Raw genomic sequence first — 16,035 nt, forward strand, 5'->3', positions numbered from 1 at the left:
TGTTAGTGGCTATGTTAATAAGTGGTTTAAGTTTTTGTCTTAACCAAGCTAGCTCCCAAATAGAGACTGGACTATTATATTTATTTTGCAAGCTTTGAGGACACAACAACTGAGTATTACTCTATTTTATTCCTCTAAGCTAATCTGGTCCTTCTAGTCAAAAACCCCTGATATACTTGCATTTTATGGCTTTCTGTGCTTGAAGTATTTACTCATGGAATCTCCTGGACTCTTCCTGTGGCAATCCCACTTCCTCTCTCTTTTCTCTCTTCCCCTCCCCTGGCTAGTGGAAGTCCTGCCCCATTATCTCTTTTTCTTGGCCATTGGCTGATCAGTTTTTATTGTCAAGTCAAAGAATAAATGGGGAGCAGTGTTTACACAAACCTGAAACAGAAGATACTTAGAATAAACATTACAGTTGCCAAGTCTGGATTGCAATAAGATATGGGAGCAGAGAAGTCAACATTTGAATAGTACAAGGATAATCTTTTTTTGGGGGGAGGAGGGAGGAGTTTCCAGACAGGGTTTCTTTGTGTAGCCCTGGCTGTCCTGGAACTCACTCTGTAGACCAGGCTAGCTTCGAACTCTCGAACTCAGAAATCCGCCTGCCTCTGCCTCCCAAGTGCTGGGATTAAAGGCATGCGCCACCACCGCCTGGCTAAGGATAATCTTTACTACACAAAAACATTGTCTACAGATCTGATCTATAGAGCAAGTTCCATGACAGCTAGGGCTACACAGAAAACTCTGTCTCAAAAAAAAAAAAAAACCCACAAAATATTCACTGGAAAAAAAAAAACTAGCATAGTTTCAGCTGGAAAGTAGCAAGGTATTATCTTGCAGTTGCTCACATACCCAACTACATGATACTCCATAGAGCTCAGTCAGACTCTGGGTCTTTGAGATCTTCATGAAATAGAGAGAAAGATGGCAGGTTGGGATCATCTTCCTAGAGGACTGGAGACTGCTGGGGCATGAACTAGGGCCTGGAGAGATCTCTGGAGAAGAACCTGTGAGACTGAGCATGAGCACTCTGTAGCATAGGCAAGTAAACGTCCAAGTTTTGTCAGGGCTGAAGTTTCAAGAATGTGGGAAGTATCCTCTTTAAGAAAATGACAGCAGGGGCTGGTGAGATGGCTCAGCAGTTAAGAGCACTGACTGCTCTTCCAGAGGTCATGAGTTCAAATCCCAGCAACCACATGGTGGCTCACAACCATCCATAGTGAGATCTGATGCCCTTTTGTAGAGTGTCTGAAGACAGCTACAGTGTACTTAGATATAATAAATAAAAAAAAACTTTAAAAAAAAAAGAAAGGAAAGAAAATGACAGCATCTGTGTGTGGTGGTGCACATCTTACCACCATGGAGGCTAAGGCAGCAGGAGCATCACCATTAGTTTGAGGTCAGCCTGAGCTATAAGCAAGATCCTGTCTCATGGAGCTAGAAAGATGACTAAACTGTTAAGAGCACTTGCTGCTCTTGCAGAGGTCCTGCATTTGATTCCCAGCACCCACGTTTGCCTCTCACCCTCCTAACTCTAGATACAAGGAATCTGGATGCCCTCTTCTGACTAGCACATCACATGCTGCACATACATACAAGCAGGCAAAACATTCACACACATAAAATAAATCTTAAATAAAAGATGATGCCTCAGAGGGGGAGAGGAAGGAAGGAAGGAAGGAAGGAAGGAAGGAAGGAAGGAAGATCTTTCTAGGGGGCTAGAAAGATGGCTTAGTGTTTAAAAGCACTTGTTGCTTTTGCAGAGGACCTGGGTTGGGTTCCCAGTACCTACATGGCAGGTTACAGCCATCTGTAACTCTAGTTCCAGAGCATCTAGCACTCTCCTCTACTCCACAGGTACCAGGAATGCACGTGGTATACATGAATACTGTAGGTAAAACATTCATAAAATAATTTTTTTTTTTTTTTTGGTTTTTCAAGACAGGATTTCTCTATGTAGCTCTGGCTGTGATAGAACTCACTCTGTAGACCAGTCTGGCCTCGAACTCAGGAATCCGCCTACCTCTGCCTCCCAAGTGCTGGGATTAAAGGTGTGCACCACCACTGCTCGGCTAAATATTTATTTTTAAAAAGAGCACATCATGTACAAAAGTAAATACTGAAAATAAAACAAGAAATTATAAAATTCCTAGAACCGTCTCTGATTACTGAAATTGTTTTGTTTTTAAAGAAATCTTGTTTTGTCCCTTAAAAGTGGCTTCCCTTCCCCATCTGTAATATTCTGTATTGTTACCACATATTCTGTATATATTCTGTAGTATTGCTGCCTCAGAATAGCAAGTAAAGAGCCCTAAGCTTAAACTTTCTCTATTGCGGGTGCTTCTCATCCTGACTGGAGATCAGAAAAGATCAAAGGCACGATGAGCTTCCTAATGGGGGGGAACATACCTTTCTGGGCTTCCTCTTTATGGCTCTAAGACACAATGACCATGCTCAGGACCCATAGCTGACCTGCTGGGTTGACCTTAGGGACCCTAAGTAAGGAGATGAACTGTTCCTGCCGTGAACTACTGAATATGATTAAACCAGTGTGGTGGGTACTTTACTCATAGCTGTACTGATTTCTTTCTCCCCAGTGACCCAGAAAACAAAACCTTTCATTCTCCTTTGATCTGTTCTTGTTTGGGTCTTGTGGATTCTATCTCCTGCCTGGCCACAGACAGAGAGGAACTGCCCCAGACGGACTTGAGGGCAGGCGGCAGTAGCTCTAACACACGGCTCTAAGGTTTTGATTAAAAAGGTGAAAGAATGCCGTATTTTTTTTTCTGTCAGCCAGGCCTTAAATCGGCCCTCAAGCAAGGAAATGTTCTCCATAAACTGCAGTCCAGTGACTTTCCCTTTGTCTTCTGGTTGTGATTGGACAGCATGTACAGTTTTGAGCCACGAGCCAGGTTGGAATAATTCCTCATCTTATGCTCCTACCACTTTCTGCTCTCCTCATCCAGTTCTTTAGGTCTAGAAAGTGACAAGGTGGTATCTTCCAGCTGCTCAGTGAGGAAATTATTAGAAAGCTGGAGGCAGGGACCCACCCACCCCCATATCATCAAATGAAGCCATAAGAGACACAATAGTACTTGGACTGGGTTGAAAAGTACCTGGACTCAAGAAATGTCTCCTATGCTGGGTGGTGGTGGCACACACCTTTAATCCCAGCACTTGGGAGGCAGAGACAGGCGGATTTCTGAGTTCGAGGCCAGCCTGGTCTACAGAGTGAGTTCCAGAACAGCCAGGGCTACACAGAGAAACCCTGTCTCGAAAAACCAAAAAAAAAAAAAAAAGAAAAAGAAACAAAGAAAGAAAGAAATGTCTCCTAAAAACAGATCAGTATTCCCTAATCTACACCTCTAAATATCTAGCTAATATTCACCCTGACCTTCCATTTAGTTCTGACCGAAAAAAGTAGCCCAGTTTGTTATTAAAGCAGTTGACCAGATGACCCCATGAAGATACTTCTGGTGTCCCAAGAGGGGATTCTTTTTTCCTAAAATGTGGTGTTAAACTCGGAAACTAGGACTTTGCAGGTACCAGGCAAGTACTCTTCCACTGAGTGACTCCTAACTCATGTAACATGTATGTGTACATACCATTATTTAGCAAGCATGTTGAGTACCTCCTGTGTTCTGAACCTCATCCATTTGTTTCAGGAAGTAGAGTAGATAGATTTCAGGTTTGGAATTAAGGTTCATCTGAATCAAGTGTCAAATTCACCATTTCCTGAATATTTGGTTTCTTATGAAACTTATGGAATATGCCATTATGGGAGACTGGAATGAAGCACTAACCTGCTTCCCCCCCAGCTCTCTAAATCTTAGCATACATGTCTATGACCCTGGAACCATGGATTCTGATTTATACATCATCCTTTCCAAGAGCAGCAGAAGTATATGGGTAGGAAACTCACAGGGAGGGCTCAGCACATGATGGCTTCTGCTCAACCAACAGCTGTCAAGCCAGCCCTTCCCCCTAATGCCCACAGTCACTGCCTCCAACCCTAGCTTCTGCTTAGGTGCTTAATTCCCACTCTTATCCCACTACTGCCGCCAGCCTTCCTATAACTAATGCAAGTCTCCTCATGTCAAGGGGCATTCAGGATACAGTTGTAGGAGGGAACTTCTTGTTTTCTTCTCCAAGGAGAAATGAGAAGCCCCCAAAACAGCTGCCTCCATTCTTGTCTAAAAGGTCAAACTACTCTTGTTTAGAAGGAAGAGAACCCCTAGCGACCCCTTTATTTCAGAATCTTGCCTTTCTGCTGCTCTGCTTATCCAGAGAAAACTGGAAGATATTGCAAATAGTTTACATGGGGAATGTCAGCTGCCCACATATGAAAATACACACATCATTAAGGTCTAAGTACTTGTGTCTGGAGCTAGAGTGGACAGTCTCCTGGCCTGACCTTTTGTCTACTAGCAAAACCACTGCTAATGAGCACTGAACTCCTCAGGGGGATGTTTCCATATGTTGAAGCAAAATAATTGCTGGATATTAGCTTTTTTGTCTGCATGTATGTCTGTTGATATGCTCATGCATGCGCTATATATGCACAATCTACCATGCCTCCTTTCTCAATGTCCATGGGCCTCCTAACAGGGCTTGCTCTTCAAGGCAGCAGTCACATTCTTACATACTACCTAGGAAAAAGCTTGCATCCTTCATATCATACTGCTGCTTAGGTATAGGCTTTCTGGCCAAAGAGACAGGTTTTAAAAATTAGTTTTTAAATCTCAGCTGTGTGACCTTGGGCAAGTCACTTCTGAGCTTTTTTTTTTGAATCTGTAAACTAGAGATGCCAACAATAAAACTTGCCTTGCAAGAGTTATACAACATCACACTGTGCCTAGCCCCTATACCTGTTAAGGAAGTGTTCATCATGCAGCCACAATAAGGACAATGATCATGGCAGTTACCATTGGGAGTTGGGGTTAAGTGGAAAGGCCCTAGCTGCTCAAGATTTTTTGGCTGTGGGTCCTAAAGCCTGTCTTGGGTCATGGGTACCATCATGGGTGAAAAGAGTTTTTTCCATGGGAACAAGCAAGGGCCCAGGGGCTTGAAGTCCAGTGCTCACTCAGGAAATGGCCAAGGCATTGGGAGAAAGAGCAGAAAGGGGAAGCAGGTCTAGAAGGGTATTTTAGGGACAACTCCAAGAAAATTCATTCCTTGGTCCTGAAGGCAGTAAAGATCATAGATATTGTGGTGTTTAGGAAATCTCCTTTGAGGGCTTTGATGTCAAAGTTAGGGACAAGTGATTAGCAGGAATCTCGGAGGGGCCTCCTAGGAGAGACTTCTGGAAAACAGAGTGGTAAGGTGAAGGTGGATCTAGATAACCTGGTTTTGAGTGGAGTTCATGAAGTCAAAATTGTGTCAGGGGCAGACAGGTCAGGTGATCACATGCAGGGACAGGTAGCTACATCTTTTCTACCATCACCTGGTATCTTTGTCTTTTGCCCTGCATCTATGGAGCAACTCCAGCCACCCTATTCCTTCCTTCTCACTAATAACAATCATTTCCTTCTTCCAGTCCCCAGTGTTCATTGCCCAAATTGGACAGGACCTGGTCTCCCAGACAGAGAAGAAGCTCCTACAGAGCCCCTGCAAAGAACTCTTCTCTGCTTGTGCTCAGTAAGTGTTCTATCATCATGTTTTACCCACCTGGGCAAGAGCCCTACCTACCTGGGCTCTATTTGGGCAAACTTCTGACTACCTGGGCTGACCCTTACCTACCTGGGCAGACTCCTACCTACATAGACAAATCATGGCTCCTTGGGCAGATCCCTATCTTCTTTGAAAGAGAGTGGGTTTGTTGGTTCCAGACCAAACCTAAAGCCTAGGTTTTGGGAACTGTATCTCATTCTGTCCTTTACCACCTCTCAATCCTAGCACTTCCTCTAACTCAGCAAGTCTAGTCCCACTTTAGCTCATAGTGTCTTCAGAGAGCTGTTGTTCCTGAGTTCTAATTTAGTATAGTTCATCTCTGGGATTGTTGACTTAATCTTTGTGATTTACTGATTTATGTCCCCATTTGAGTATCCACTCCATACTCTCTAACCAACTGAGCTAACCGGCCAGAGATGGTCAATCCAATTTAAGTAACCATTGCAGAACAAACAGGCCTCTGGCCAGATGTGGAATATCCATTGTAAGGCTTGGCTTCTCTCCAGTCTGAAGGCAGTAACCCACTAGACTCTGTCTAGCTCCTTCAAGATAGGAATTATAACCTGTTCATCTTTCTGTCACTCTGGGCTAGGTCTGTCCATGACTACTTGAAAGGAGACCCTTTCCATGAGTACCTGGACAGCATGTATTTTGACCGCTTTCTGCAGTGGAAATGGTTAGAAAGGTGAGTACTATGCACTCTTCACATGAGTGTGTGCAAGTGTGAGGTAGGGTACAGAATTCATATGTATGATAATTCATATAGAGAAGATCAGATACCTTCCACAGACCCCTGGCAACAATGAAACTGATTATCCTCCTACTAAGTTTTTGGGTATTCTAGGAATAGTATGTGCTTATGAAAGCAGGTTCTGGGTTGTGCCCACATACATATATCATCCATGCTTCTTCTTTGGTTCTTTGTCTTTATCTATTAGATGCTTCTTCTTCTTCTTCTTCTTCTTCTTCTTCTTCTTCTTCTTCTTCTTCTTCTTCTTCTTCTTCTCTTCCTCCTCCTCCTCCTCCTCCTCCTCCTCCTCCTCCTCCTCTTCTTCCTCTTCCTCTTCTCTCTCCCTCCCTTTCCTTCCCTCCCTCACTCCCCTCCTGTCCCCCTGTTCTGAGATCAGACACTACACCTGCTAAATATATGTTGACTGTACACCCAGCCCTTAAGCCTATGTTTTTTTGCAACCTTCCCTAAAGAATGAATAGCTTTGTATATCAGACTCTGTATTACTTTGGGCAGTACTCTCTTAAAAGGCATCTTTAAAAAATAAACAAGTTTTCCTCCTATCCCAGCAATAACAACTCTGAGACTAATTATTAATTAATAAATGCCTAAACCATAATAAGCTTCGACTTGTTCTATGACTTGCTCTTGACTTACTATCATTTTTATTTTTACATGAGTTCAGCTATGTGGCTGGTTTCCTCTTTCTATCTTCTTATGTCTGTCTCTTTAGAGTTCCTGAAGTGAATCTCCCCTTTACTCTATCCTGAATTCAGCTACCTGCTGGTTTATGTCCATCTCCTCACTGTTCCTGGGGAAAATGACCCCTTTATTCTAACCTGAGTTCAGCTTATGTGGCTGAACATGTTTTATATACGACTCCTAAGTGTTCTGGGGCAAATCTCTCTTGTCTTGGACTATATCTCAAATTTTTCTCTATCCCTGCCAGTGTCCCACCTTCTATTTTCTGCCTCAGCTCACTGGCTATACACTTTTTTTATTGACAGGTGATGCTTATAAGAGATTCTCTCTACAGACACCTGATTGTAACATGTGAGGGACTGTCCAATTGCCCTCCAAAGTGGCTACCTCCAGATTCCAGCCCTGACAACTTGAGCCCTCCTTCTCCTTGTGTTCTATATTGGTCTCATGTTTTCCTTCCCACTAGTGAGCACTGGGATATTCTTACTCTTTATTTCCACCTCATTATGAGCAACCTTGGGCATCTGTGGTTTTTTTGCTGCCTCAGTCTCTTCAAAGTCTCTCATGGGCAGATGTAGCCTCTCTGTGACTGATGAGAAAGCAAGAGTCATGAATGGGACATGACTTGTCTTATCTCTCACTAGGTCAGTCAATGCTGAGGGGGTAGGTGGGCACTGACAGAACCATTTCATGGTTGACAGAGCTTATACCTGGCTTAAAACATGCCAGGCTAGGCTGGGAATGGAAGTTTCCCCTCAGGAATCACTGTTCATAGAAGCTTGGTTCCCCAGTGGTATGCTCCATGCTCATAGTAGGAAGACATTTATTCTTTGGCCTGCACATATACAACACTCATGGATCAAGTCCCTTGTAGGAGCCAACTCAAGACTTCAGATGCATCCTGCTCTGCACACTTCAGGATGCTTTGGAGGAAAGCAATCTGTTTACAGCCACTGCATTTCTATACTGATCAGTGGGAATGACCTAATCAGAGATTCACCTTTGATCATAGAAGTACTGGGATCTAAGTCTTCAACATACAAACCTTGGGGGTACAGTTTTACATTCAAACCATGACAGAACCCATGAACAAGGCAATATGTATTGTCAGTTTGAAGATCTGCAGAGCAGCCCTGTTCTTTATTACAAATAATGACATCTACTACAAAAACAACTTATCAGAAGCTTTGGCATGAGTACATTTGCCTTCTTGTTATTCCATTTTGCTGAAGATGAGGGGCCTAGAGAGGTTGATAAGTTGGCCCTAGGCTGTTGTGGGAGATACTTGGAAAGAAGGTGGCATGACTGGCTCCCGGCTGGCCAGGAGTGCCGGCCCGGGACCCATGAGATGTTGGCTGCTGCCTCCATATCCAAGGAGTCATATCCATGGACTCCACGGCTCTAAGTATGGCTCTTGGGCCAACTCTGCCACCCTCATAGTGCTCGGCTTAACCCCAGACAATAACCGCCATCCTTGTGGTACCTGGTAGAAATAAGACTCTTAATGCTTAAGATTACCCAGTGGATTTATATAGCAAATACTCAATACACAAGATGCCCACACAATTGGAATTGTTAACTCAATTACCTAACCTTGATACTTATAACTACTTTATACTGCAAGAGACACGCGGACATCCACGGACATTTTCTCTCCTCTTTCTCCTCTCCCTTTGTTCCTTCCTCCTCCCAACTCCTCAATCTGCCTACCTCTACTACTACCCAATCACCAGCTCTAGCCTTTATTTTACAAATTAAGGTGGGCAGAAGGTTCACAAAGTCACCTGTATACTGACTCACTCCTCCTTCCCAGGAAGGGTCTGCAGCCCCTCCTGGGAAAGTGAAATTAGCATCAAAATACAAGACCAGTGATATCTACAACTCTAGGCTACACAGCAAAGGCCAGAATCTAAATCTAAAGCCTTTCGCTCAAACCTTTGGTCCTCAGTCTCTCCAGTAGTCCAATTATAATTGACTTTTGGCTTCGGCCACTGGCTTTCTTTTTTTTTTTTTTTAATCTGTACTGGCTTCATAAAGTGGACATTTTGACTACTGCAAGTTAAGTATACACCCTTTGGAAGGTACTAAATTTGTAGAGCCAGTAAGGTAAGATTCTAGTTTAGGAATTCCCCACATCACTGATGGCAACCCATCTCTCCTGTTTTTCCTCCTCAATCATGACCTATTCACACTGTGCTATTGAAATATTAAGGGGATTTTTCCCCTTCTAGTGTTAACCAAGAATTTCCTAGGAAATTGCAGGACAATCATTTTTCTAGTAGAGGAGCTCTGTAGTAGTGACTGTTTATTCTCCGTGTATTTATTGTACATGGTTATGCCAGCATACCTGGGAAGTGGGAGGCAGAAAATGCCTGGGTTGGGCTGAGCTCCTGACTCAATATAGTTAAGAAGCACTGTAGGTTTATTCTTCCAAGCCTTCTTCCTGCTCTTAGCAAGCCACGGTGGCCCAGCCCCTAGCTTCCTAGGAACCAGAGTCAGAGCATGGGTCTCTAGCATAGCAGCAGCAGCAGAAGAAGAAGAAGAAGAAGAAGCCCTGGGCTTGTTCCTTGCCAACACTGTCTGTTTCTTATGGGTCTTAAATCTTAACTTCAGGAGACAAATATCAGATTCTTGATATTTTTCCAGACAACCAGTGACCAAAAACACTTTCCGGCAGTACCGAGTGCTGGGCAAAGGGGGCTTTGGAGAGGTGAGTGAGCATTTAAGGGATGGGGCCTCTGCTCCCTTCTACACCCTGTAAGATCAGTAGTACTTTCAGAAAGATCTTCTTGCTCTGTCCTGGCCCTCTGGTAGTAAAGAGGTAAAGTAAAGGTCTGGCCTGGTGCTGACACACTGTTGAGGGAGAAAAGAGGGTAACAGAGCCTTTGCTGCCCTGAACAGGCAGGTGAAGTGGAGGTTCTCTCCTGCCAGCCTCAAGTGGGAGCTTCAAGAGATGGATGGGTCATCACCTGGGTTGTGTTTGAGGAGGGAAACCCAAGGGCATGAGGGTACTGAAAAACCTTGGCCAATGAGAAATTCAGGTGATACTGCTGGTGTATCTTATTACAGGAATTGAGATTTCATAAACACTCAATATTTGAGGCCAGGTTTGTTTTCATTTTAGAGCCAAGGAAAACTATTCAGAAAAGATTGGTGTTTTAGGCAAGGTCACACAGCCAGTAAAGAGCAGAACTAGTACTAAACTCTCAATGCCTCCTCCCATTCCTTTACTGTAAAGTTAGGGTTCATAAGACTCTTCCTTCACTGTCTCCCCAAAAAAACCCTTCCAGCTGTCAGACAAAATGTCAGTTATACCTGATGGGGGTTAGGTAGCACCCAATGCCTCTAACTAGTCACCTGACTTTATGCTGTGGCCAGTTTAGTACCTTAAAGTCTTCTGAGGGAAGGAAGAGTCATGTAGCTAGTTCTTAAGGGTCCAAGCAGCACTGGGTACAGAGGTAGATGTCCTGAACTACAATACCACAGGGCAGACCTGCTGGCTTTGGCCCCACCAGTTCCAGCTCTAGAAACCTGACATCCTGACCTCGGAGTTGGGTAGACCAGTGTAGTATACTATGACCTGAATATCTCCCTTCTACTGCAGGTCTGTGCCTGCCAGGTTCGGGCCACTGGTAAAATGTATGCTTGCAAACGCTTAGAGAAGAAGAGGATCAAAAAGAGGAAAGGAGAGTCCATGGCACTCAACGAAAAGCAGATTCTTGAGAAGGTCAACAGCCAGTTTGTGGTGAGTGTCCAAGGGTCCGTCCACAGGCCCATCCTTCTGGTGACTGGGACTTTCTTACCTCGTAAGTAGTAATGGTCTTCCAATACCCCATCCCCACTTGTGAAACCTCTTTTTCTATGGCCACCTTATAAACTCCCAGTGAACAGAACAAGGCAACTCTAGGTACAGACAGGATCTCTGTGATCTACAAATGCTCTTGTCTGGTTTCATTGTGGTGGAGACAAACATAGTGGAATATTCTAAAGAGGTGATATTTGTGCACCTCCTGATCAGTCTAAATTAGGCTCTGTCCATGTAACAAATTAGCCCTAATTTTATGTAGCTACACACACACACACACACACACACACAAACACATACACACACACAAAGCCACATCAATTCTAGTCAGATTGAACCATCCTCTTCACTTACTGGCTACCCCAATCAAAGCCAGGGAAGAATATTGGTGAATCTCCACAGGGACTTCTCACTGCCTCAGCTGGAATGGCATTCCATGCTTCTACTTGTAGTTCACTGGTCACATTTAGTCATCTTAGGGACAAGCTTCCTGCAGAGGAGGTTGGGGATTATGGAGGTGAATAGATATTTGGTAAACTCTAAATGTTTCTTCCTCATGTTATTATAAAAACTAATTTTTTTTTTGGTGGGGGGTGGTTTTGAGACAGGGTTTCTCCATATAGCCCTGGCTGTCCTGGAACTCACTCTGTAGACCAGGCTAGCCTCGAACTCTCGAACTCAGAAATCCGCCTGCCTCTGCCTCCCAAGTACTGGGATTAAAGGTGTGTACCACCACCACCCGGCAAAAACTAATATTTTTATTTTCTGTGTATGAATGTTTTGCCTGCATATATATGTATGTGCACCACATATACGTAGAGGCCAGAACAGGGTGTTGGATCCTCTGAATCTGGAGTTGTACACAGTTGTGAACTGCCATGTTGGTACAGGGAATTGAAGCCAGGTCCTTTGAAAGAACAGCCTATGTTCTTAACTACTGAGCCATCTCTCCAGTCTTATAAAAACTAATGTATGTGAGAGGTAAAATTCAAATGACAGAAAGATACACAATGAAAACAAATACCTTCTTCTTTGAGTAGTTATTCCAGTCATGCTCTATTCATGTAAATGCTTTATTATTTTTATGTAACAGGACAATCCTATTCATATTACACTGTGATGATTTTTATCCTGAAGTTGTTGATTTTTTTCCTCCTCTGTTTAGACTTACAGCTTAACTCTTGCCATTTGTTTTAAAAAGCTATTCATAACTTTTCTGTATAGCCCATCCCCACAGACTGAAATTGTTTCTCATTTGTGAACCTCAACCAACCATGCTGTGATGCCTACTTTAAAACATTTCCTGGTGAGCTTCTGTGAATATAGCCAGGGTCTAGATTCATAGCAGAGGAATCGCTATAATAGGAACTATGCACACTATCTGAAAGTTGTTCCCAACTGGCTTACCTTAGTTAAACTGTGTGACAAGGGAGGGATGCCATCATTAACCTTTGGTCATTTCTCAGAGGAGGAGGATTTTATGAAGTGGTGCTCAAACAGGACAGAAGTCTTGGTCTCTGGGTCTCATTCTAGGCTATCTCAGCTGCCATCCTTGTCCTTAGGGAGGAGCAGAGAATTCAGTGGTACTTTGAAGGAGGACTTAGATAAAACTAGCATCAGCCTGGTTTGACCTGGGCTACTTTGACTTTGGGTTGTCACCTTGATGCTGCCCACTGGAGCCCTCATCTGTGATGGGAGTGCTGGTGGGTCCTACTAAGAAAAGCATCGTATGTCTGACAAGTCTGGGCTGGCACATCTTCAAGGTCTGTTGATTTTGATGGCTAGACTTCCTTAAGTGAGGTCTATCTACTACCCTTGACAAGAGAGTTCCCACAGTAACACTAGGTATCAGCTTTGGTCACTTGGCATCAGCTTTTGTCACTATAAGAAAATACCTGTGACATTTAACTAATAAAAAGAACAGATTTATTTTGACTCCCAATTCTGGAGGTTCCCATCCAACATCAAGTAGCCCTATTGTTGAAGTATTTACCAGAAATCAAAGCAAGCAGAATAAAGAGACAAGAGGGGGCTGGTGAGATGGCTCAGTGGTTAAGTGTACTGACTGTTCTTCCAGAGGTCATGAGTTCAAATCCCAGCAACCACATGGTGGCTCACAACCATCTGTAATGAGATCTGATGCCCTCTTATGGGGTGTCTGAAGACAGCTACAGTGTATTTACATGCAATAAGTAAATTAAAAAAAATTAAGAGACAAGAGGTGGTCAGGTCTCTTAGTCACCTTCTAGGATACTCCAATGACCTAAGGTCCTCCAGTAGGTCCTCTCACCTCTGAATAGCATCACCCTGAGTACCAGTCCTTTAACATGTGGACCTTTAGAGGACACTCATATAAACCATGACACATCTTCCGGACCCTTCTTGGGGCTTAAATGGGCAGGTGTGGAAGGAAGAAGATCAGCTCCAGAAGTTGGTAGTAGAACCCAGTCAGTGCCTGTGAGCTCACACCACCTCTGCTACCAATTTGTCTCCTTTCCTCAGAAATTACTCTTGTTCTCCCTGATGCTTACAAGTTTAATGGCCTGCCTATCCCCATCCTGGCCACCAGTGGTCAGATTTCATTTGTGCAAACTCCCAAAGTGGAGACTACAACACAGTGTAAGTTGCCTCAGTCCAACAACACCTGCCTCACCCACTACACCTTGGAAATCAGGGATCTACCAGTTACATGTCCATTGACATGTCCTGCATAGAGTTTTACAAGGCTGTTCTATTCCCAGACTCCTCACTGCCCTTCTTTCAGCATAAAGGGCCACTCTGCTTTGCCTTCCTTTTCTAGTATGGGAGTTGTCATCACCCTGGTAGACTTTCTGGAAGGACAGTATGAGAGAAAGCAGGCAAGATCACTGAGAGGAGGTGTAGGCACAGGGTATAAGCTGCTTTGTACCCACCACTCCCCTACCTCCTAACTTTATTGATCCCAGGGAAGGGGATATTAGTCGGTGACCGTTGCTATGACCTCACTGTGCTGCTCTTGTGTTCCCAGGTCAACCTGGCCTATGCCTATGAGACCAAAGATGCGCTATGCCTGGTTCTGACCATTATGAATGGGGGTGACCTAAAGTTTCACATCTACAACATGGGGAATCCTGGCTTTGAGGAAGAGCGAGCCTTGTTTTATGCAGCTGAGATCCTCTGTGGCCTAGAAGACTTACACCGTGAGAACACTGTCTATAGGTGAGCAGTGCTCCCAGAGACTGGCTGGGCCCCTGCATCCTTCCACCAGTATCCTAGAGTTCCCAGGAACCCAGCTAGTGAGATGGATCACTCTCCTTATGGTGTCTCTGGCCTCTAATGATTAGAGAAGCCAACCTTGTAAAATGATATTCTCCAAATTCCTCCTCCAAGGAGAGGCTGTGGTCACTGCCACCCTGTCATCCTGTACCCAGGGATACCCAGTGGATCCTGGTGGCTACTATCTGGGCTCAGTCCCAGGGAGATGTGGGTAGAGTCACTGTCCAAGGGTGTCACATTGCCACATATCCTGCCATACCCAATCCTGGGCCTGCTGTAACCTTCACCTTCCTCCCCTCTCAGTACCACCATGGCTTGGACTCTATAGAACACCATACAAAAATGCATCTCACAGTGAGCAAGACTTTGTGATATCCTCATAGTGGAGAGGATTTTTTTAAAGCTCTGTTGCCCCTCCTGAACTTTAGAAAGTTTTTATTTTTTAAAACTTATAGATGTGTGTGTTTGTCTGCATCCATGCCTGCTAAGTCTAAAAGGGGCAGTGGCTCCCCTGGAGCTGGGATTACAGATAATTATAAACTACCTTGATATGGTGCTGGGAACCAAACTCTGGTCCTCTGGAAGAATATTAAATGCTCTTAACCACTGAGCCATCTCTCCTGCCTCCTCTACTGCATTTTGAACGAATATTATATTACTCCCTTATGTGTTCAGGAGAAGAGGCTGATGTTTTGATATTGGTTAGTTACATCACATTTTTCAAGGGACCCACTGGGATATAATTGTTGTAGCAAATTGACTTCCACCATCATCTGTTTAAAAAACTGTTAAGTACCTGACTGATGTTATTAGGAATTCTACACTGAGCACTGTCAGCATATGGGACCTTGTCAGTCCTCACAGACCCTCAGGCACCTACAGTCAGTTGACTTTACATGAATTTCTGGGTAAAGATTATCTTGGTACCCAACAGGTTTTACAAATGAATGCTCTCCATGGCTCTTACTCCAAACTCTAGTCCCAGTGTTTCTGGGATTTGTTTCTTATTTTTGTAATTGAAATAAGAAGTTAGAAGATTTCCCCTAGGGCTGGTGATATGGCTCAGTGGTTAAGAGCACTGACTGCTCTTCCAGAGGTCATGAGTTCAAATCCCAGCAACCACATGGTGGCTCACAACCATCTGCAATGAGATCTGATGCCCTCTTGTGGGGTGTCTGAAGACAGCTACAGTGTACTTACATATAATAAATAACTAAATAGTTTAAAAAAAAAAAAAAAAAAAAGAAGATTTCCCCTAAGGGTTGAAAACAATGAACCTGCTTCATTGTCTTTACCTGAAAGAAAGAGTGACATAGTTAGTTGGGCAACCCTGGAGTTCCAAATTCCCTTTTTCTAGGGCAGCACTAAGACCTAAGACAGTGGTTTTCAACTTTTCTAATGCTTTTACCCTTTAATACTGTTCTTCATGTAGTGACCCCCAATCATTTTTATTATTATTATTATCAATTTTCATTGCTATCATTATTATTTTCATTGCTACTTCTGTAATTTTGCTACTGTTATGAATTGTAATATAAACATCTATGTTTTCTGATGGTATTAAGCAACTCCTGTGAAAGTGTCATTATCTCCCACCCCAAAGGGGTGGAGACTTACAGGCTGAGAACCACTGACCTAAGGTATTTCTTCTTGTTCTGACCTCCTGCTCTGGATTGTCTGTGAATTTGATCCTGTCTTGTTAGAGTGGTCTCTGACAAGCTGTGATTTCCAACACATGGCCACTGGTGTCTTTGAGTTGAAAGTAATTGTCCTTACTTAGAATTACTAGCACATCAAAAGAAACTCATGTAAATAATAAAAATCAGCAAGGATGGTTTGTAATTTTAAAAGAAATATGCAAATACCCACT

General features: G+C 43.6%; 1 protein-coding gene across 2 annotated transcripts in view; it reads left to right on the forward strand.

Annotated features, from left to right (window-relative positions):
* The window catches only part of Grk5 (G protein-coupled receptor kinase 5), a 175,584-nt gene that overhangs the window by 144,762 nt on the left and 14,787 nt on the right, over window positions 1-16,035 (forward strand). For both annotated transcript variants that reach the window (XM_028773140.1, XM_028773147.1), the window contains 5 exons: window positions 5,540-5,640; window positions 6,266-6,358; window positions 9,752-9,815; window positions 10,710-10,850; window positions 13,918-14,108. In XM_028773140.1, the coding sequence (XP_028628973.1) occupies window positions 5,540-5,640; window positions 6,266-6,358; window positions 9,752-9,815; window positions 10,710-10,850; window positions 13,918-14,108 (590 nt within the window). The remainder of the gene's footprint in view (window positions 1-5,539; window positions 5,641-6,265; window positions 6,359-9,751; window positions 9,816-10,709; window positions 10,851-13,917; window positions 14,109-16,035) is intronic.

Source organism: Grammomys surdaster, unplaced genomic scaffold, assembly GCF_004785775.1.
Source record: "Grammomys surdaster isolate TR1022 unplaced genomic scaffold, NIH_TR_1.0 66, whole genome shotgun sequence".
Taxonomy (NCBI): Eukaryota; Metazoa; Chordata; class Mammalia; order Rodentia; family Muridae; genus Grammomys; species Grammomys surdaster.